Consider the following 23564-nt stretch of genomic DNA (forward strand, 5'->3'; position numbering starts at 1 on the left):
CAGGTTAAGATGAATCCTGAGGACATGGAAAAGACTACATTCATCACAATGTGGGGAACTTTTTGCTACAAGGTGATGCCTTTCGGATTAAAGAATGTTGGGGCAACATATCAAAGAGCTATGGTGACCTTTTTTCATGACATGATGCACATGGAAATCGAGTTTTATGTTGATGACATGATTTTCAAGGCACAAACTGAAAATGAACATGTCGAGAATCTGAGAAAGCTCCTTCAAAGATTAAGAAGTTCCAATTAAAACTGAACCCCAGCAAGTGTATCATCGGGGTAACATATGGAAAGTTGTTAGGCTTCATGGTCAGAATAAGAGGTATCGAAGTCGATCCATATAAAGTCAAAGCCATCCAGAATTTACCTCCCCACAAGCACAGAAAGAGGTTCGCATTTTCCACCTTCTTTGAAAAAAAACTCTGGAACATGGGATGAGGAGTGTCAGACTTCATTCTAACAAAATAAAACAATACTTATATCGTACTTCTATCTTAATGTCCCCTATCAAAGGCAAACCTCTATTCTTGTATTTATCCATATTTGAGAATTCAATGGGATGTTTTCTGGGTCAGCATGAAGAATCTAGGAGGAAGGAAATGTCCATTTACTACCTGAGTAAGAAGTTCACTAATTGTGAGGTCAGATATCCCCCATCAAAAATGTTTGTTGTACTTTAGTTTGGGCTACGCGTAGACTCAAGCAATACATGTTGTACCACACCACTTGGTTGATTTCCAATTTAGACCCACTAAAGTATATGATGGATGTGTCTGCTCTCTCTGAAAGGTTAGCCCGATGGCAGATGTTGTTATCTGAATTTGACATCGAGTACGTGAGCCAAAAAGATATAAAGGGAAGTGCTATATCGGATTTCTTGGCAAGCTAAATTGCTGAAAATTACGATCCGTTGGACTTTGACTTCCCAGACGAAGACTTGATAGCCATATCCTTAGAAGAAGCAATTACTTCCACATGCAATACCTGGAAAATGCATTTTAACGGTGCATTAAATGCATTAGGATATGACATTGGGGCAATATTGGTCTCCCCAGAAGGAAATCATTACCCATTCACTAGCAGACTGAATTTCGATTGCACCAACAACATGGCAGAATATGAGGCTTGTGTTTTGGGGATTCGAGCTGCTATTGGACAAAATATAAAGACCTAACGGGTATATGGAGATTCAACTTTAGTGATCTATCAGCTCTACGGATGGGAAACGAATTATGTAAAGATGGTGGAATATCGAAAGATAATATTGGATCCATTCAAAGAATTTGATGAAGTCTCCTTTCAATATGTACCTAGAGAATAAAACCAAATTGTCGATGCTTTAGCTACATTGGTAGCCGCATTAAAGGTTGGCGGGGAGTCTGATATGATGCCAATTGACATGTAATCGTATGAGTACCCGGCTCATTGTTACCAAATCGAGGAAGTAAAAGACATTAAGACCTAGTATCATGACATTCTGTAATACATCAAAAACTGGAGTTATCTAGAGGAAGCCACTAAAACTGTTAAAATAACTATTAAAAGGATGGCGGTTCGATATGTGCTTGATGGAGAAGTCTTGTACAAGAAAAGCCATGATCAGATCCTGTTGAGATGTGTAGATGCAGAAGAGGCAAATATGATATTAAAATAGGTACATAATGGAGTTTGTGGAACGCATGCGAATGGATATGTGATGTCGAGGCAAATTATGAGATACAGATATTTCTGGTCTACATTGGAAAGTGACTGCATCAATTATGCTATAAGATGTCACAAATGTCAAATCTATGGGGATAAAACCAACGTTCCACCTCAACCTCTTCATGTAATGACCGCACCATGGCCATTCTCTATGTGAGGTATGGATGTTATTAGGCAAATTCATCTGAAGGCTTCAAATGGTCATCGTTTCATTCTTGTGGCAATCGACTATTTCATGAAATTGGTAGAGACTGCAGTATATGCCTGTGTGATTCAGTCCACTATTTGTAAGTTCTTAGAAAAAGAGATCATATGTCGGTATGGTTTACCTAAAAGAATCCTTACCGATAATGCCATGAACCTGAATAATAAGATGATGGACGCTGCTTGTGAACAATTTAACATAAAGCATCACAACTCTACTATTTATAGACTGAAGATGAATGTAGCAGTAGAAGCAGCAAACAAAAATATCAAGAAGATAGTGAAGAAAACAACTGAGACATACAAGGATTGGCACGAGAAATTATTTTTTGCTATGTTTGCTTACAGAACCTCGGTACGAACTTCGATTGGGGCAACCCCGTTCTCATTAGCATATGGGATGGAGGTAGTACTGCCCATTGAGGTAGAAATTCCGTCACTCCGGGTCTTGTTAGAAGTTAAACTAGATGATGCAGAATGGGTCCAAACTTGATATAATCAGTTGAACTTAATAGAGGAAAAGAGGTTGAAAGCCATTCATCATGATCAACTCTACCAAAAACGAATGATCCGAGCATATAATAAAAAGGTGCACCCAAGAGTATTCCACGAGGAGATCTTGTACTAAAAAGGATTTGGCCAATCCAAAAACATTTCAGAGGAAAATGGATGCCAAATCGGGAAGGACCTTGTGTCGTAAAAAAGGCTTTCTCCGGAGGAGCACTGATTCTGGCTAAAATGGATGAGCCGGAACTACCAAATCCCGTTAATTCATATGCAGTCAAAAAATAGTTCACTTAGGGTGAAAACCCGAAAGGGCGCCCTAAGTTGAAAAAAACATTTAGGGTGAAAACCCGAAAGGGCGCCTTAAATTCAAAAAAAAAGTAGGTCCAAGATGAAAACTCGCAAAGGGCGCCTTGAAACCAAGGATGGATCAAAGTTGAAAACCCAATAGGGCAATTTGGATATGATTTAAGAAAGGTTCTGCATCAAGACATCCAAATCTTCTGCAGACTTAACAATTCGGAGAAATGTGGTACTTCTGAACATTGTCGCATTTCAAAGTCTCATTGACAAAGGTTGTACTCAAAAGTCATCTAACGACATATCAGTTCAATGGCGCCCGCATTATTGAAATCTAAGGCATCTGCTTATATTGCTTTCCGTCTTTCCAAAATGTTTGTCATATACTTTGTTCCTTTTTCCTTATATAAATATGACCATTTCTCTAAGGCAATTCCTTTCAAGCATCTTGGATTGAATTTAAACTTAATGATTTATTCACTTTTGAAAAGATAATTGTGTATTATTGTAAAAAGATTTTCTTGAAAGGTACAAATATTCAGAAGCCGACCAGGGCTTATGCACTATACTTTAGATAACTGAAAGGCATTGCCCAAAACAATACTAGAAATAAAATCCTATACATCGGATTTAAACATGGTGAAGAATCCAAGATCAAGATCAAAAATTCAAGATTTCAAAATCAAGAGTCATCAGGACTGACAACCAAAGATTGAAGATTTCCCTCCACATCTTAAAATAACATATTTCACATATGCGTTTTAGGCACACATAAGAACATTGCATCCAAAGCATCGCATATATGCATAATTTTGCAGCTTCTTATTAGAGTCAATTTCAACTTCATAGAGAAAGATATTAAACTTGAGACAATGCAATTTACAAGATTGGATTTCAACTTCACAATGAAGGACGTCCAATTCAAAGCTCAACTTAACAGTGAATGAGCCATCCACGATTTCAACTTCACTAAGAAGGATATCGTGCCCAGTAGATTGACCTAGTGTCACAACAAATGAGTCATCTGCAACAACAAGGGGTTATCTCCCAGCCTAATACAACATAACTCAAGGCGAGAAGACTTATCTATCAACGAGAACTTTCGAGTTCAATTCCATTCAGCTCGAGGGCGTAAGGTAGCAGCGAGGAACTACTTTCCGGTCAAATTTTCATACCAAGGTCTTTAAACCAAGAAGATGGTTAAGGTTGACTAAGATTGGCAGCAAGAAGCCACTTTCTAATTCAAATTTCGAATTATGATTTCAACTTCCCAATAAAGGATATCATTGTTCAAAAACAATTCCTTAGTCATCCACAATATGGCTCAACAATAGGAAGTCATCCCTTTCTATTCTCGATTCCACAGCAAAGGGTAGTTGATAAAAATTTAACGGCAACCTTAAGTTGAAATTTCGAGCTCAGAAGTCAACCGTTCTCAAAAAAGCAGATTGCCCCGAATAAAAATTTGCTCCTTTTTGTCTTTACCAAATTTTCCTTACACGATATGGGAAAAGAAGGGCATTTGTAGTCACTTATTTTCTCCCGGGGTGCTATTTAATATATATAATATACATATATAATGTATAGTTTTTTAAATGTTTCGAAAACATATATATAATATATAGTTTTTGAAAATATTTTGAAAATATATATCTAATATATAGTTTTTGAAAATATATATAATATATAGTTTTTGAAAACATTTTGAATATATATATATTATAGTTTTTGAAAACATTTTGAAAATATATATGTAATATATAGTTTTTGAAAATATATATAATATATAGTTTTCAAAAATATTTTTGAAAATATATATATATTATATAGTTTTTGAAAACATTTTGAAAGCATATATATAATATATAGTTTTGAAAAAATATATATAATATATAGTTTTTGAAAATATTTTGAAAATGTATATAATATATAGTTTTTGAATATATATATAAATATAGTTTTTAAAAACATTTTGAAAATATATATATAATATATAATTTTTGAAAATATTTTTAAAATATATATTATATAAAATATTTATGTATTATATTTTATTATATTATTTATTATTTTTATTTTATTTATTCTCTTTTTTTATTTTGGTCCAAATAGGTTCAAGTCCAAATCCAGAAGAAATAGTCCAATCGGGTGGCAGGCCTGACCCAGCAAACCGACCCGGCCAAGGACTCAGCAAACCGACCCAACCCAAGTTCGCCTTACCCAACAAACTAGGGGTTTTAACTTAAGTAAAAGCGCCGCACGATTCTCAGTTGTAGGATCAAGCATCAATCGAAGGACCGAGATCGCATATCAGCTAGTGTTTGTGAAACCCTAAATATGTTATCACACATCGCACTATCCTGAACCATTGGATCTGTAGCCAATCTAACGGCCCAAAACAGACCGCCGAACGAAGTGGAGTTCAGCCGACTTGAAGAAACCTTCACCTAGTGGGAAATAATTTTTCTAGCAACAACAACAATCAATCCAACAACGTGATTCCATAGGATTCAAAAACATGTATTTCTATCCTAATGAAACACAAAAACCGAATGTAAAATAAGGGACTCCTAATGCTATAAATCCTTACAAAAATAAACAAAAAACAGGTTAGACCGAAGCAAAAATAGCACTTGTAACTCGAAAGGTAATCAATAAAGAAGGTATTTCTCTTCTCGGTTTGCTTGCATGTAGTATTGTTCGGGATTTCATTTTTTTAAAAAGGGAATAACCGATGATCGAGGGAAGGGTTTTTCGAGAAGGCTTTCTCAAATCTAGCCCTCCCGAGGCTCTTTTGTGAAAATAAATCAAATTTTTTAAAAGAGATGATGATAGGCTTTCGAACAGTGTAAAAATATTTTGGGTTCATCGTCAATCCACGGCGGTCGGCGAGGTGGAGCATGGTTGGAATATGGGTTTGGGGTTGAATGTTCTTCGAGCGTGAAGAATATTTCAGAGAATTTGAGGGAAAGATTTTTGATTGGTTTGAAGGGAAGGAGGAATGAAATCTGTTTTTGTATTTTGGGCCTTTTATAGCGACCCTAAAACACGTTCGAATCCCATGAAGATCTACGTGTTTTCAGTCGGGTATGGTCAAATTCCAGTGTTGGTCCCTCAACTATTTTGGAAAGCAATTTTGTACCTTTAATTTAATTTTAATTACATTTTTTCTTCTAAATTCATCACCTACTTTATTTATTCTTTTAATTTGGTCCTTTTCTTTATCCAATTCATATTTATTTAATTACATTTTTAAAGACATTATATTTTATGAGTTCTCGATCTAACATTTGTCATTCATTTATTTATTTTTATTATTTTTATTTCTTTTATCTTTGTTAATTATTTAACTTTTGTCTTTGTTTGCACATGATCTTGCAACTGTTTTTTTTAGATTATTTACCCTTTTTCTTTGCTTTGTTTATATTATTTTATATTTTCAATATGTGTGATTTTTTTTATTTATTACTATTTTCCTATTATGTTAATTTCTATTTCTAGGCATTGTATATACTTTTTTATTTCATTTAAAATACTATAATTTAACTTTTGTTTCTCTTTCTTTTGATTAATTCAATACTTCATTTTTTTTAAACATCTTTGTGACCTTTTGGGAGTACTTTTTAGGTAAGTAAATTGGATCGATTTTTTACTTTTTAATTTAACTTACAACATTTTTAATTAAGACAATTGGAAATTAAATCAGTATCGAAAGGGCAGTACAAGGGTGTTAATCCTTCCTTGACTATAATCGACTCCCGAATCCGATATATTTCTGGTAAAATGCAGATCAGGTAAGATGTGTCTGATCAACCTACATGTTTTTTTTTAAAATGATCGATGACGGCTCTAACGCATTTATTTAAGTCAAAGCCCAATACCAGACCCATCCGAAAGACGGCTGCGACACTCTTATAATTGATTGATGCTGCCATGTCAAGAAGGTGGGTCATTGGTGAACAATGTGAACTGTGGGGAGCCGGCACCGAGTCAACATTAATCAGCAAAACATGTTGACAAAACCCTTCTCAATATTTGGCTTGAATTCGTTGTTTTAAATACATACAAATGCGACAAACCACAAACAAACACCAACTCCTGCCGGTGAAATGAAAAAATATTGTCCAACAAAAACACACACCTTGCTTAAAATTTTAGATGCCCTTGTATTTAGGGAATCAGGAACAGACGCAAGATCTTATATCTTATGTTAGGAACGAATTTATAAAATTCTTACTATTGGCAAAACTTGGTGATAAATTTTGAAGGGGTCAACCTAAAATTTTCAAAAATTTTGAAGAGTTTAATTCAAATTTTTTTCAAAAAATTTGGAGTCTAACTAAAATTTTCAAAAATCTGAGAGGCTTAATGAGAATTATAAAAAGTAATGGGAGGGATTTTAAAGCTTAATATGAATTTTTAAAAATTCTCTGGCGGTCAAATAAAACGTTTTAAAATTTTTAAGGGTCTAAAAATGAATTTTTCAATTGAAAAATTCATTGTCTCCTAGTTTCGCAATTGATTCTAAGAGTAAGAGATGAAAACAAATTATCAATTGAAAATACAAATAAAAAATATTTAAAATATATAATAATTTAAAATTTTCAAGTGACAATTGTCCTATCCATCTCCTTTGATCCATCCTTTATTGTATCAAATTCGAAATGGTCCAATGCAATGGGAATTCTTCCCTTTTTTTTAGTTTTGTCAAATGACAGAACAAAAGCATTCTTTTTGCATTGTTTTCAATCATATGGTCAATAGAAGATAAAAGAAAATCACCAAACGTTGCAGAAATCTTCAACATTGGCTTATTATCTTTTAAATCCCTTTCTTTTTCTCGGAATCCTATAAAGATAAAGTTGGTTTCTTGGAAGCCACTCTAGAGGGTAAGTGAATTTATGATATAAATACATCGAGAGGACTAAACCTGTCACACTGAATGAATCCTTCAAATTCAAGTATCTTTTCTTAATTTTTTCTCGTGCTTCCTGTCAATTCTTTATTCTTTCAAGTTTTCATCTCTTTGCTTCATATTTTCATTTTCTGATAGAAAAAAAAGGAAGTTGGAAAAGATGGTATTCTTTCAAGTTTTCATCTCTTTGCTTCATATTTTCATTTTCTGATAGAAAAAAAAGGAAGTTGGAAAAGATGGCAAAGTATTCAACGGAGCAGGAAATTGAGTGTGGTTTAATAGGAGTTTTCCACTGGTGGAACAACTGGTCCCGAAAATCATCGGTGCCGGCATTGCAGGGAAAGGGGATGCATAAGGTATTAAAAGAGGCTGTCACTGATAAGTCTAAAAGGATTTCAAACATTGATGATTCCAGGAGAAGACGTAGTTGCAGCACTGTGGATTCAGACTCAGTACTCCAGGATTCATCCAACTTGGCTTTACCGAAACCGAGAAGGAAGTCCGACGTGTTTCCACCACGGAATTCAATCTCAAATGCAGCTAGAAGCACCACATCATCATCTGGTTCAACATATCACTCCAAGGAGCTTGCTAAGGTGATAATTAAAGATGAACAACAATCAAACAATAACAAAGCTCTCATTCGAGCAACTTCTAGTAATGTAATGCTAGCAAGCCAATTAGGGAACCTGAGGCAGCTAGGAGCTGGGAGTGGCACAGGGAAGAATGGTTCCAATGCAACAATTGATGTTTTGGATGATTTCTATCACAAGGCACATTCCACACAAAATCCACCAAGAAAAAACAACATTGACAAACTTGCCAGCTCGGTCATGGGAAATATTATAAGGCAGCCTAGTGACGAATTTAAACAGTTTCACGGTCCAACCACAAGATTGGATCCTGAAACACTGGAGAGCAAGGGGAATGAGGCATATAAGCAGGGAAGGTTTGAAGAGGCATTGGCTTTATACGAACGAGCAATTTCTCTCAATTCTAAACAGGCAACGTATCGGTGTAATAAGAGTGCGGCCTTGTTAGGCTTAGGTCGTCTTATGGAGGCTGTCGTCGAGTGCAAAGAAGCTATCCAACTTGATCCTACTTATTGCAGAGCTCATCGCCGTTTGGAAAAAATTTATCTCAGGTAGTATTGAATTATATTGTAAAACTTTATATGATCATCCACACTGGAAAAATTCTAAAATTATCATTGCTTGCAATGCAGATTGGGGAAACCAGAACAAGCATTATATCATTACAAAAATGCTGGCAATCATGCAGATTCTAATGACATATCTGAAGCTCAGACTCTAATTCAATGCCTCAAAAGATGCACCGATGCACGAAAATCACATGAATGGAACAGTTTAGTTAATGAGACTCAATGTGCTATAACCTCAGTGGTCGACTACGCACCTGAGGTAGCTTTCTTTACCATTTATATACATTGAATATCAGCATATGCTGCATATAGTTGCTTATGGTCATTTGTACTTTGTGATCAATTCCAGGTCTATGCTCTACAAACAGAGGCCTTATTGAATCTCCATAGGCATCAAGAGGCTTATACGTCATCCAACAAAGGACCAGAATTTGCCATTGAATCTTGTATTAATTTCTTTGACCTGGCCGTTTGTGCTTATCTCTTAATGATCAAAGCACTTGTCTACATGGTTTCGGGCAGGTTAGTTGAAATAAATCTCCATAACCAAGTATAAAGCATATAAACTGTTTATTTATACATCTGCATACACCCAGATTATTGTAGTTTAATAGTTAATTGAGGACTTGATGAGATGATAATAGGCTAGATGAGGCTGTATCAGCAGCACAGCATGCGGCTAGACTGGATCCAGGCAACAAGGAAATAAGCTTAGTGGTAATGAAAACTAAAGCGGTATCATCGACTCGATTGAGTGGTAACTTGCTCTTCAAGGCATCGAAATTCGTAGAGGCTTGCATCGTATATAGTGAAGGACTCGAATACGATCCATACAACTCAGTTTTGCTATGCAACAGAGCAGCTTGCCGATCTAAGTTAGACCAATTCCAGAAGGCTATTGAAGATTGCACAGCTGCTCTCAATGTTCAACCTTCCTACAGGAAAGCAAGGCTAAGGAAAGCTGATTGTAATTCCAAGGTAAACAAATAATTCCAAGACGTGATTCCTCCGGAAACGGATTGTTCATTTTTTGATTCTCCACTTTATCTATAACCAGCTTGAAAGATGGGAAATGGCAAGCCAAGATTATGAGATGTTGATAAGGGAAACTCCAGGAGACGAGGAGGTTGTTCGGGATTTATTCGAGGCTAATGTCCAACTCAAGAAGCAGCAAGGTCAAGACATGGAGGACTTGAAGTTTGGGTCAAATCTGGTTTTGGTCTCTAGCAACGAGCGTTTCAGGCACTTTGTAACCTCACCTGGTAAGTAGTCATCTCCACTTGTTTTGAGCTCATCGGTAAATCTAATTCGATAATCATTTTACTCGAACGACAGGGATGAGTGTGGTGCTTTTCTGCAGCAAAGTAAAACACAAGCAAGTAGAGAAGATTATGGAGCAAGTGTGCAAGAGGTTCCCATCTATCTTCTTCATCAAGGTGTCTCATAGTCATCTTCTTTCTAAGAATTACATTTATTTGAAGCATCAATAAAATAATGGAAGTAGTAAAGCGTGTGGTTGATTGGGATTGGCAGGTGGAGATAGAAGATCATCCTTACTTAGCTAAGTCAGAGGCTTTAAGCTCCATTCCAGCATTCAAAATATACAAGAATGGATCAAGAGTGAAAGAAGTTCCTGGAAATAACCCTGAATTGCTAGAAAGTTCAGTCAAATTGTACAGCAGTTGAAGATGGAAGTAGACAACAAGATAGGGCAAGAACAAAGAGAAGATATGGATGAAGATTTGCCACCATTTGTTTATAAAGAAAGAGAGAGAAATAATTTTAATGATGGGCTAAATCCTAATCATGTCTGCTAAATTACTTTGTAGACATTAAATTCACACTTGTAGGGAAAGCTGAGTGAAATCAGGGTGGCAACTTGTGATTTAAAGACGCATAGAGGAGATTATCTTATTTTTCGTTTTTTATTTTAGTTTTCTTTTACTGTTTTAAAAAGGGAATAATCAAACAGTTGTTTATATTGCATTTATAAAAAGATAATAATAATAATTTTTCTTTACTAATTTATTAATGACTAACCAGAGCTTAACCCCATTCTTAAGGATGGAAGTACATTATGGTGGGAGGTAGGAGTGTATTTCATTCGGTTCAATTTTGTAGTTTTTAACTATTTTTTTTTTAAATTCAACATCTGAACAAAAACCTTCAAGCTTAAATCGACTACAAACACACTAGTTTAAATTAAAAAATATTATTAGTTTTAGGACTTTATTTATTTAAGTTTATCTTATAACAAATTCAAAATTGATTTGATTTGGATAATTATTTCTTTTTCTTTTTTAATTCGATTTAATTTGGAATAAACATAGTTCATATAGAAAATTGAAACTGGACCGAATTTTTAAATTAAATATCAAAATCGAATCACAAAATAAAAAAAAATTGAATCGAATTGAACAACATAATACTATTCGAATCAGTTTTACGATTTTCTTTTTGTTTTAATAGAACGGAGCCTAAAAACTCAGGCTTGCACTGCATATCAGTAGCTTGGACAGTAGAGACAGAATCAGAAGCGAGAAGATCCACAGCTTCCACCGAAGGGGAATCATAAATCACCAGGATGAAATGATCACGCAAGCCAATCTTGGCCAAGCAGTCTGCAACTTTATTGCTAGATCTTGGAATCCATTGGAATTGGACTTCCCATTCACGTGGACAAAGAGCAGCAATGGCGCGAACAAGCGAGAGGTGGTTGCATTCGGTTTTAATAACCTTCAGTAAATTAATAGCTTGGGCATTGTCAGATTGGACAATGATTTTTGAAGCACTGGTATTCCAAGCAATAAGGAGACACATATGGATGCCCCAAAGCTCGGCTTGGAGGAAAGAGCTAACACCGATGTTCTTACAGAAACAAACTACCCAGTCACCATTCGAGTCACGGATAACACCTCCAATCGATCCTCTTCCAGTGGTTGACGAACCAGCTCTATCCGAATTCAGGCAGACCCAGTCAGCAGGGGGCTTGATCCATGATTTTTTATCGGAAGCTTGAGCCTGGTTTCTGCGCAAAGTAGGGGTAGGCCAGTCATAACATGCCGAAGTTCTGCTGCAATATAAGATTTGGCCAATTGGTAGCAAGGAGTTGTTGAAGATAAGTTCACTCCTTTGTTTCCAGATTTGCCAAATGATTGAAGCAAAATAACAAGACCATGAAGGATCCCCACTGACCAGTGGCTTCTTCATCTCGAGATTGTTCAGTGTCCAAGATCGAATATCAAGGGAGAATAAGGTACCGTGTAAGGGTTGAGGCACGACCCAATTCCAAAGACTACGAGCCCGATCACAGTCATGGAGAACATGGATAACAGTTTCAAGAGAAGCACCACAAGCAGGACAAGTATGATTGTCCGTGAGCATACGCATGCCCCCTTACAATTATTCATAACTTTCTCCTTAAGGACAAGCCAAATGAAAATTCAGATTCGTTGGAGAATATGAAGTGACCAAATGAATTTCCAACAACTATCTTTAGCATCCCATTGGTTCTCGGTTAGTTTGGTATATATACGTTGAGCCAACTTCAAAGCATAGCTTTTTGCTCCACGGCCAGATAGGTTGATCATTGACATCAGTGCTGGTAGGGGTTTCACGTTGATGTGAGCAATAACATTAGGCTTAATGATGAGAGCAAGAGCTATTCGTCCCAATGACCATTGTTGGTCATAAAGCTGCCAAAGCTTAGGTTGGAGTCAATGCAGTTGGGGTTAAGAATTGACGCCAGACAGAATAGTGATTATCCTGTAGGCTAGCTTCGACAGACGATTCACAAGAGAAAATTCGCCCAAAAACCAGAGAAAAAAGTCTCTAGGGTTTAATAAAATATTATAAAATCAAACAATGCCAAAAAGCAGTCCACAAGCCGGACTGTTATAGCCAAAAATCGTCTTTATTCGAATTTTGCCAAAAATAGCAAAATCCCGAAAATCACTCTAAATTGAAATTCGAAATAAAATAAGCAATCTCCCAAAAATCCGGCCTAAATCGGATTTAAATTGACTTCCTAATTAACAATCGAAATATTACCATAAATAGTAAAAAATAACTAAATCTAGTGATCCGGAGGGGAAAACAGCAGATTTGAGGTCGAAAAGAGCTTTCCGGATTGGGGTCTTATGCGCGATTCTGACACCTGTAGCCAAAGTTATGGCCAAAAGACTGAAATATACTCAAAACGACACCAATGAGGAACATGTCATAATCAATTCCCGCCTTTGCGCTGATCTGCCAACTCATGGTATCTCAGCGCCATAAACGTGCAATCTGACAGCTCAGCATCATCTGTCTCGGATCCCCCTGCATCAGTCACCCCGGGTTGGAAAGAACTCGTCCTCGAGTTCAGAGTAGTGTCAACAGGATCCACAAAACAATGACTCAAGTGCTTCACATTAAAGACATCAGAAGTCTTCAAGTGACTGGGAAGTCGTAACCTGTAAGCATTATCATTGATCTTCTGCACGACCTCACAAGGTCCAATCTTTCGATCCTTAAGCTTATTATACTCACCAACAGGAAAACGATCACGAGTTAATACAACCCAAACAAAATCACCAACATCAAAAAGTACCTGACGACGATGTTTGTCGACCCGAGTCTTGTACTTGGTATTGCTCTCATGAATGGTCTGTTTCACCTGCTCATGGATACCCCGAAGATACTTTGCCATCTCATCTGCTTTAGGACTGAAATGTCCTATACGTGGAATAGGGGCTAAGTCCAACACCCCGGATGGGTTCTGACCATAGACAATCTCAAATGGACTTAAACCTGTGGTTCTATTTTTTGATCTGTTGTAGGCAAATTCTGCATGAGGCAATGCCAAATCCCACTGCTTCGGCTTCGTTCCTGCCAAACACCTCAAAAGGTTTCCCAAACTTCGGTTCACCACCTCGGTCTGGCCATCCGTCTAGGGGTGGTAGGCGCTACTGAAATTCAACTGCGTTCCTAGTTTCCCCCACAGGCTCTTCCAGAAATGACTGATGAACTTAGTATCACGATCTGAAGTGATGGATCGAGGAACACCATGTAAACGCACAATCTCCTTGAAATAGAGATGGGCAATCCGGTCAGCATCCATAGTCTTTCTGCAAGCTACAAAATGAGCCATCTTGGAAAACCTGTCAACCACAACAAAGATAGAATCAGAGGCCCTTTGGGTGCGGGGTAAGCCTAGTACAAAATCCATGCTGACATCGAACCAAGGAGCTTCAGGAACAGGTAAGGGAGTGTACAATCCTGCATTGGTGAGAACACCCTTAGACCGCTGGCACACATAACAACGGTCCACATAATGGGCCACATCACTAGTTAACTTGGGCCAATAAAATTCAGAAGAGATAAGGGCCAATGTCTTATCTCGGCCAAAGTGTCCCTCATTATGGAGTTCACTTATAATTTGCTGCCTCAATGAACAATCTGGAATGCACAACTGTAATCCACGAAACAGATACCCATTATGCAAAACAAAATCATGACGGTGACCCTCAGTTACCTCCTGAAATATCCTTCCAAAGGAAGGATCAGCTGCATACATATCTGTGAACATCTCAAATCCTGTAACTTTAGTACTCATGGTGGTGAGAAGTAAGGTACGACGACTCAGGGCATCTACGACGCGGTTCAAACTCCTTGCTTGGTGCCTCAGCGTAAAAGTGAATTCTTGCAAGTATGCTACCCACTTGGCATGACGTCTACTCAGCTTGTGTTGGCCATTGATGTACTTCACGGCCTCATGATCGGTAAACAGAATAAACTCCTTCTGTACTAGGTAGTGACGCCAATGCTTTAGGGACTGAACTATGGCATAGAACTCCAGATCATAAGTGGAATAATTTTTCTTTGATCCCGATAGCTTCTCACTGAAAAAAGCAACTGGACGACCTGCCTGACTCATAACACCACCAATGCCAACGCCAGATGCATCACAATTTACCTCGAACACTTTGTCAAAATCTGGAAGTGCCAAAACTGGTGCCTCGGTCATCTTCTGCTTGACCAGTTGAAAACTGGCCTATGCCTCCTCAGACCACTGGAAATCACGCCCCTTGAGGCACTCTGTGATAGGGGAGATTAGAGTACTGAAATTTCTAATGAATCGGCGGTAAAAAGACGCCAAGCCATGGAAACTTCGGATGTCATGTAAGGTTCTTGGTCTGGGCCACTCCAAGACTGCATCTATCTTTGACTGATCTGCATGAACACCATCAGTAGACACAACAAAACCAAGAAAAGTCACAGAAGTAGTGAAGAAAGAACACTTCTTTGATTGACAAACAAGCACTCCGTTTTCAGCATCTCAAAACAGCACGGAGGTGATCGAAGTGTGAAGTCCATGTCGGACTATAAACGAGGATATCATCGAAGTAAACTACAACAAATTTCCCCATAAAAGGTCACAAGACCTGATGCATAAATCTCATGAACCTACTGGGCGCATTGGATAACCCAAAAGGCATGACCATCCACTCATACAACCCTTGTGGCGTTTTAAACGCCGTATTCCACTCATCTCCAGGCCTTATTCTGATTTGGTGGTAACCGCTCTTAAGGTCAATTTTTGAGAAGACCTTAGAACCAGATAGCTGATCCAACATATCATCTAGACGGGGAATTGGAAACCGGTACTTCACTGTAATTCTTTTGATCGCTTGGCTGTCAACACACATACGCCAAGAACCATCTTTCTTTGGCACTAACAGAGCAGGGACTACACATGGGCTCATACTCTCTCGGATATAGCCCCTCTCCAACAACTCTTCCACCTGTCGCTGCAACTCTTCAGCCTCCTTGGGACTGAGGCGATATGCTGGTCGATTTGGCAAACTTGACCCAGGAACAAGGTCAATTTGATGCTGAATATCCCTCATAGGTGGTAGTCCAGGAAGAAGATCCTCTGGCATCAAGTTAGAGAATTCTGCTAGCAGCCGCTGCACCTCTACTAGTAAATCTGTATCCACGTCTACTGTATTGTTCTCGCAAGGTAGCAAGGCATAGACCACGCCGCCATGCTCAATCTCATCTAAAAACCTGGACATAGAAAGCAGATTAGTATTATGGGTTACTGGGGTAGGAGTAAGTCCTTCCCGCCGGGGTGCCAACACAATCTTTTTTCCCTTGATGCTAAGGGAATATGTATTCTTCCGTCCATCATGAATGACACTGTGATCATACTACCAAGGTCGACCCAACAATATATGAGACGCATCCATAGACACAACATCACACCAGGCATTATCAAAATATTTTCTACCAATTGAAAAAGACACGAGGCATCGCCTATCAACTGTTACCTCACTGTCTTTATTTAGCCATGACAACTTGTATGGCTTAGGATGACGGTCCGTCTTCAACTGCAATTTCTGGATAACCTCCTCGGACACTACATTCTCACAAATGCCGCTGTCAATGATCATTTTGCAGACTTTATCTGCAACTGTACAAGTTGTGTGGAAAATATTGGTTCTCAACCAATCATCCCCTGAATCGCCCTTGGGGGGTAAGTAGACTCTTGCGAACTACCAGAGTCTCATGACCATCTCCATACAACACATCATCAGTCTCATCATCGTCATACACGGGTTCGCCAATCTCCTCAGTCTCGTCTTCCACGTTTTCCTCAATCAACAAATTTTTGCCCTTTTGAATAGCAGGCTTCCTGCAATCAGTCGCCCTATGCCCTTGTTCACCACAACGAAAACATCTAATAGTAGGGTTAGAATTACCCTGCGGTGGCTGCTGAGCAGGACGGGACTCCTGAGGGCGAACTGGTCGACTGTTGTGATCGCTCCTGATCACTGGTCTCCTGTTTTGCTATTTTTCAACAGCAAGTGCACGTTGGTATGCTTCCGAAACACTCCACATTGATGAAGGCTGAGGACATCTTGCAAGGGCTGGCGTAAACCCCCCAAATATCACGCCACCATCTGCTCCTCCATCTCAGATAAATCATTCCGGGCGACCAATTGGTAAAACTCCTCCGTGTAATTATGGACTGATCGCGCGCCCTACCTCAACGCATGAAGTCGCTGAAATAAGGTTTGCGTGTAGCCGAAGGGAAGGAAGTGGCCCTTCATCTTCTTTTTCATCTTCTCCCAATCAGTGATCTTGGCTTTGCCCTGTCTTTCTCGTGAACGTCGTAACTGTTCCCACCACGCAGATGCTCTGCCCTTGAGTTTTATGGCGATCAGTTTCACTTTCACACGATCGGGGACTTCCTTATATTCAAAAATACGCTCCACTTCATTAATCCAATCCACGAATCCCTCGGCCTATAACGTACCAGAAAACTCAGGGAGATCGACCCGAAAACCGAGGTCTCCATGACGCTCCTCCCGACCACGGTGCTCCCGGAATCCTGTGCGATTGTGATATGGGTTTTCAAAAGTGGAATTGGTATCGTGATCAGAGGCCTCACGATCCTCGAAATCCTGCACCGCCAGGTGCTGGGTTAATTCTGCGACTTGCCTCTGCAAATCCGCAATCATCACATCCTGAAAGCTGCGATCACGGCGTTGGGCTTCCTCATTCGGAACCTGCTCACGACGACCACGACCACGACCTCCAGCCATTGAAACTGGTGAAATTTCCCAAAAGATGTTGAAGCTCTGACACCAACTGACGCCAGATAGAATAGTGATTATCCTATAGGCTAGCTCCGACAGACGATTCACAAGAGAAAATTCTCCCAAAAACAAGAGAAAAAAGTCTCTAGGGTTTAATAAAATATTATAAAATCAAACAATGCCAAAAAGTAGTCCACAAGCCGAACTTTTATAGCCAAAAATCGTCTTTATTCGAATTTTGCCAAAAATAGAAAAATCCCGAAAATCACTCTAAATTGAAATTCGAAATAAAATAAGCAATCTCCCAAAAATCCGGCCTAAATCGGATTTAAATTGACTTCCTAATTAACAATCGAAATATTACCATAAATAGTAAAAAATAACTAAATCTAGTGATCCGGAGGGGAAAACGGCAGAATTTGAGGTCGAAAAGAGCTTTCCGGATTGGGGTCTTATGCGCGATTCTGACACCTGTAGCCAAAGTTATGGCCAAAAGACTGAAACATACTCAAAACGACACCAATGAGGAACATGTCACAATCAATTCCCGCCTTTGCGCTGATCTGCCAACTCATGGTATCTCAGCGCCATAAACGTGCAATCTGACAGCTCAGCATCATCTGTCTCGGATCCCCCTACATCAGGAGTTCGGCCAAACTCTGAAAACATGCGTCGTTTTCGGGTTCCGTTTGGGGAATTACGAGACAGAGGTCGCCGGAGGGTTGAAGACGCGAGTGATGTGGACGATAAGTGCGGTGGCAGGCTTCCGTCAGGCATTTCCTGTTACGGCAAGCGGTTAGGGAACACAACAGGGTGGAAGAGTTGGTTATTACGGACAGGGACGGGGAAGGTATGGTGGTGGTGGAGAAGGAGGGGACGAGGGAATGGAAGGAGGCACGTGAGGAGGAGGAGGAGAGAGGGAGGACGTTGGTGCCCAATGTGAGGATGAGGATGAGGCATGATCCGAGATTGGGTGCGACGCTGGTTGTGGTAAGAGCTGAGGGAGATGGGGCCAGAATGGGATGGATGCTGACGTGGAAGATGCTGATTTGGCAATGGAGGCTTTCGGGAATGACGTGTCTGGGGATGCTGTCAGGGAATTGCTCAAGGTAAGGATCTATATTCTGGAAATGAGCTCTTTTTGATTACAACACAGGCTTTTTCTTGAGCTCTTTATGTGTGTTTTTGGTTTATGTATTTTAAATGTATATAGTCAAGTGAATGTACAAAAACTATGCACCGAACATTGCTCTTCTTCTATAATACACTAATTGTTGTTCCCCAATCATCCATCAATAGGCCTTAACAACAATATAATTTCATCAGGAACGTAGTCAAAATTTTAATTTGAGAAAGTAAAGTGTAACACATTTGAAAGCGAACAAGGTGATTTATAATTATCGTATAAATATTTAAATTATATATATTTTAAATGTAAAAAAACTTTTCGAGATGGGGGCTACAGCCCCACCCAGCTTCTATTTAGTTATGTACCTATGGCTTTTTTACTAAAATATATTGAACAAATTTATTTATTGAAATAACATACTTTTTAGCGTCGGTTAATTGGGGGGAAAATCAATTACGGAATTGATTTGGGGGAAAATCAATTATAAAATTGGTTTTCCCCGAAATCTCGTGTTTGTTTCAAGTAATTCGTTTTCCGGAAAATGTTTTCCAGTGTTTGGTTTGAGAAAAACCGATTGGTCAACATAAAATATTCTCCTAATTAATAGAATTTCTTTTTTATTTTCTGGAAAATGACTTGCGGTCTAATTTTCCGTAAGTCATTTTTCGAACTTTTCACTTCAAATAATAAATACTCAAAATAATTTTATTTTATGAATTTAATATTAATAAAATATTTTAATATCATTTTAATCAAAATATTAATTATTAAAATATTTAAAATATATTTATTAATATTTCTAATAATATAATATTATATTTTTAATATTATAATAAAATAATCAATTATATTATAATATAAGATATTATATTTTTATTTTAATAATATATAATAAATTATTAATAAAATTTATATTATTTATTAATTTCATAGAAATGATATTATTAAATTATTAATAATGAATAATATTATTTATATATTTAATATTAATCTAATAATATTTTAATAAAGATATTTAAAATATACTAATTAATATTTTTAAAATATAATATAACACTATTACTTTAATAAATAATTAATATAATTATAATATTTTTATTTCAATAAAATATATCAATATTAATATTTTTATTAATAAAATTATAAAATAATATTTAATAATAAATAAGTTATTTTAATATTTTAAAAATAATTATATTAAGTTTTATGATAAATAATATTATTTATTTTATTTAATATTTATAATAAATAATTTTTAAAAAAACTCATTAACTAGTGAAAAAAATGTTTAAACAACATATTTCAAATATCATAAAACTTTTTCTAGAAAATGTAATTCATTTCCCTGGAAAACGTTTTCCGGAAAAAGTTTTCCAGAAAATGTAATTCATTTTTCAGAATTCAATTTTCAGAAAACCAATTACAGCCAAACAAACAGACCCTTAGTTTTTGACGTGACAACTAAAAATGTGTTCCGTAAATTATGTTTTGTAAAGACTGTTTGATTGGACACGTTTTTTTTTATAGAAGTAGTTAATTTTATAAAAAATAAAAAATATATAAAGTACAATTAAAGTTTATAATCACAATCGTAAACAAACATAAAATAAAGATAAAAATTAGTTACTTAACATTACATAAGGACCATACAAGAAAAATGTCAAAAAACTTAACCAAATAAACTCTAACAAAATGTAGATATGAACAGATCTGACCGCATCAGCAAACAAATCACAAAAGGAGATGGAGCTATTGAAAGTACATTAACAAATCGTAAATTATAATTGAGCGACGTGAAAATTATCCACAAATGTAAATAGTGTATCTAAATCTAATGAGAGTGACCAAAACAGGGGAGATCAACATAAAAACAAATAAACATCATCTTGATCGGTCGTGGCGATGTCGAATCCAACTCTGAAAAAAAGGGTAAACAAAAATAATGGTCAAATGATCGAAAACGATCCATAAAGGCATAACAAAGTGTTCCATAAACACAAAAGAAGACGTGACATAAATAGAATTATTAAAAATAAAAAACAAGAAAAAAACAAAGATATGTTATAATAAAGCAAAGAAAAAACAATGAATATCGGTAATCGTCGACCATCACTAAAATAGGTACCACTGCGAATCATAAATATAAAGAAGATAAAGAGACTAATGTAGACACACGATTTCGTCCGACCTTGCTTTTGATATTACACTGTATAATATATTCATAACTATTATATTATATGATATATTATGGTGAATATGAATTGCATTTTTATGATGTATATAGTGTGCATACATTATACCATTATATACATTGTATTAATATTTATGTTATAATATTATGCGAATATTGTATGCTATTATATATATATATATTCATATACAAAATGTTTATTAATGTTGTCTGGTTTTGTGTCAGGCCCAAACCCAAGACCCATATACAGATAAGTTTACAAAGCAGACCCGGATCCAAGACTGACTCGAGCCCGACCTGAACCGACCCGAGTAGGGTTTCGCCCTAGCACCAACATCTGCCTCAAACTCATCCTTTGGATTGGACCCATTCAACGGTCTAGATTATTTTAAGGATTAGGGTTTAAGACCCTAAACCTTCTTTCATCAACACCACGCCTCCATCATCAGGCGGAGAGATGACTCTGGGAGAGTCCTCCTTCCAGTGGCCACCACTCACACATCCGAATTATGTGGCAGATGGAAGACAATTCAAAAACAAACAACCCAAAGCAAGTTTAGTTTTAGTAGGAGTCCAACTAAAAATAGATTTCTAAGACTATAAATACGCATGTAAACAGTGAGAAAAGAACACAAGAGATTATGCAAGAAATACTCAGAGAAAATACTAGAAATGCACAAGGGAATCGGAGCAAAAAGTTGTAAATTTTCAAAAGCAATCCGAAAAAAAAGGTATCGATTTTACCTTGCTTGGTCGCCTATCTCACTTGCATTTGGTTCTTGGTTTTATTTCTTGTTGTTTTTTACTCAAAAAACTGAAAAGATGAAGGAAAACCGAGGATCGGAGAGTGTTTTTAAAAGATCTTCTCTAGATCTAGCCCTCCCCGAGGCTATTTTATAAAAACTAATTGGATATTTGAAGAAAGGATAAAAAGGGCTTTCGAAAAATGTATTTTTCTTAGGACCCCCGCCAATGAACGGCGGTCGGTGCCGATCTATGGTGGTCGGTGAGGCGGTGACCAACCGAAAACTAGGTTTGGTTGAATGTTTTTCATGTGTTAAAGAACATGAAGAACATTTCAGAGAAAAAGGAAAAGAGCATTGATCCGTTTTTTAGGGGTGTGAAAAATGAATTGTGTTTATGGGGGAATGAGCTTTATAGTCGACCCGAGACCCGACCGGATCCCTTAGGGGATTCGCGTGTTTTCACGTGGGTCAGGGGAAATTGCACAGTTAGCCCTTGTATTGTTCTTACAAGCTTATTTTGCACCGTAAATTCAGTTTTAACCTAATTCTCCTTTTAAATTTACCACTCAATTTATTTTTCTTTTAATTTAGTCCTTTTTTAAATTCAATTCACGTTTCAATTGTTTTTTCTTTTTTATTTATTTAATACTACATTTTATTATATATATATATATTATTTTTATTTTGTTTTTGTTTTTATTTCGGTTTTTTATCTTATTTTTGTTTAATTTCATTATTTTTTTTCTTTTTAAGGTTTTTATTTTAATTTAATTTTATTTGGTTTTATTTATTTTCTTTTTTTCTTTTTTTGACATTAGCCTTTTATTTTTATTTTTATTTTTTATACTTTTTTATTTATTTTTCTAGGGCTTTATAATTTTATTTTACACCATCTCTTTTATTTTAGTAATTGTGTATATTTAACCTTGCAATTAATATTTTGATATTTTTTTATTTTAATTTAATAGACTTCTTTTTTCCTTACATTATTTATATATATATATATATATATATATATATATTACTTAAAATATCATAATTTAACCTTTATTTTTTTCCCTTTTGGATTCATCGTTTTACTTTACCAGTCTAATGTTTTTGACTTTTTAAGGGTATTTTTTAAAATCAATCGGAGGTAAGTAATCTGGACCAAATTTTACCTTTTAATTTAACTTACAATTTTCCCAATTAAGACAACCTGGAAATTAATTAGTGCCGAAAGGGCAGTTTAAGGGTGTTAATCCTTCATTGACTGTAACCGACTCCCGAATCTGACATATTTCTGGAAAGACATAGATCAGGTAAGATGGTGTCCGATCAACCTAAATAATGTTTTTAAATGATCAATGGCGGATCTAACATTTTTCAAGTCGAAGCCCAATTCTGAGCCTACCCGAAAGACGGTTACGACAGCTTGCGACTCCGCTGGAATGGGTAAGTGAGTCAGGCTAAGGTTAATTTCCAGTTGTCTTCTTAAGTGAAAAGTGTAAGTTTAAATTTTAAGTTAATTTTTCGATCCTTATTACTTACCTTTGATTATCTTTTCAAATAAATAGTTGTACTGACGTTTTCTTTTAATGGTTTCAGCCTATTAAGCTTTTTCATCTAAGGCTCTATACCCGAGCTCCGAACCCTTTTTAAGTGGGGTGAAAGCAATGCCTTCGTGAGAATTTATTCTCCGTGCGGGCATAAGAGAATGTATCCTCTCGAGTTTAACTTAGTCCAGATGAGCTTGTAATGGGCTTAGTGCTAAGGGTCTGGCAAGCCAAGGGGGCATCAGCAAGGAGAACTCGGATACCTTTCTTTAGAACCTAAACTGGGAGGCTATAGGGAATTAGAGCCTACCCAAAAACTCTATTTCAAAACCTAGGATGCTTTTACCTTAATCATGCAGTTTATTATTTTTACTTTCATCATTACTACTTTGTCTTACTAACTAATTTTCCTTTCATGTTTGTCTTTTTACTATTTGCATCATAAAAAAGAGGTCATTTATCCATAAAAAGGTGTTCATTACACGCAAATAATCTGCATTAATGGACAAATGGGTTGTAATGCAAGAAGTGAAAAACACCGAGGTACGACTAAGGTCCGAAAAGACTCAGAAAGAAAAGGG

The 23564-nt window shown here is 36.7% G+C and overlaps 1 protein-coding gene and 1 pseudogene across 2 annotated transcripts; both read left to right on the forward strand.

Moving 5' to 3' along the window:
• The first annotated feature begins 7772 nt into the window (after positions 1-7772).
• Positions 7773-10709, forward strand: LOC120138930 (TPR repeat-containing thioredoxin TTL1-like). 2 transcript variants are annotated; one of them, XM_039154311.1, is made up of 7 exons: positions 7774-8779; positions 8861-9056; positions 9147-9319; positions 9442-9775; positions 9855-10059; positions 10133-10233; positions 10331-10709. In XM_039154311.1, exons 1-7 carry the CDS (start codon positions 7872-7874, stop codon positions 10481-10483), a joined length of 2070 nt encoding a protein of 689 aa, XP_039010242.1. In that variant the 5' UTR covers positions 7774-7871; the 3' UTR covers positions 10484-10709. The 2 variants fall into 2 exon arrangements, with proteins under 2 accessions (XP_039010243.1, XP_039010242.1); XM_039154312.1 differs by lacking the exon at positions 10331-10709 and having other exon boundaries at positions 7773-8779; positions 10158-10236.
• A 3682-nt stretch (positions 10710-14391) lies between these two features.
• On the forward strand, positions 14392-18527 carry LOC120138924 (annotated as a pseudogene).
• The last annotated feature ends 5037 nt before the right edge of the window (positions 18528-23564 follow it).

Source organism: Hibiscus syriacus, unplaced genomic scaffold (genome assembly GCF_006381635.1).
Source record: "Hibiscus syriacus cultivar Baekdansim isolate YM2019G1 unplaced genomic scaffold, ASM638163v2 tig00110716_pilon, whole genome shotgun sequence".
NCBI classification, from domain to species: domain Eukaryota; kingdom Viridiplantae; phylum Streptophyta; class Magnoliopsida; order Malvales; family Malvaceae; genus Hibiscus; species Hibiscus syriacus.

Excerpts from the sequence above, each read along its gene's own strand:
- LOC120138930 (XM_039154311.1), top strand. The coding sequence starts at position 7,872 with ATGGCAAAGTATTCAACGGAGCAGGAAATTGAGTGTGGTTTAATAGGA. Across the intron at positions 8,780-8,860 it reads TTGGAAAAAATTTATCTCAG|ATTGGGGAAACCAGAACAAG; the intron begins GTAGTATTGAAT and ends CTTGCAATGCAG. Across the intron at positions 9,776-9,854 it reads AAGCTGATTGTAATTCCAAG|CTTGAAAGATGGGAAATGGC; the intron begins GTAAACAAATAA and ends ATCTATAACCAG.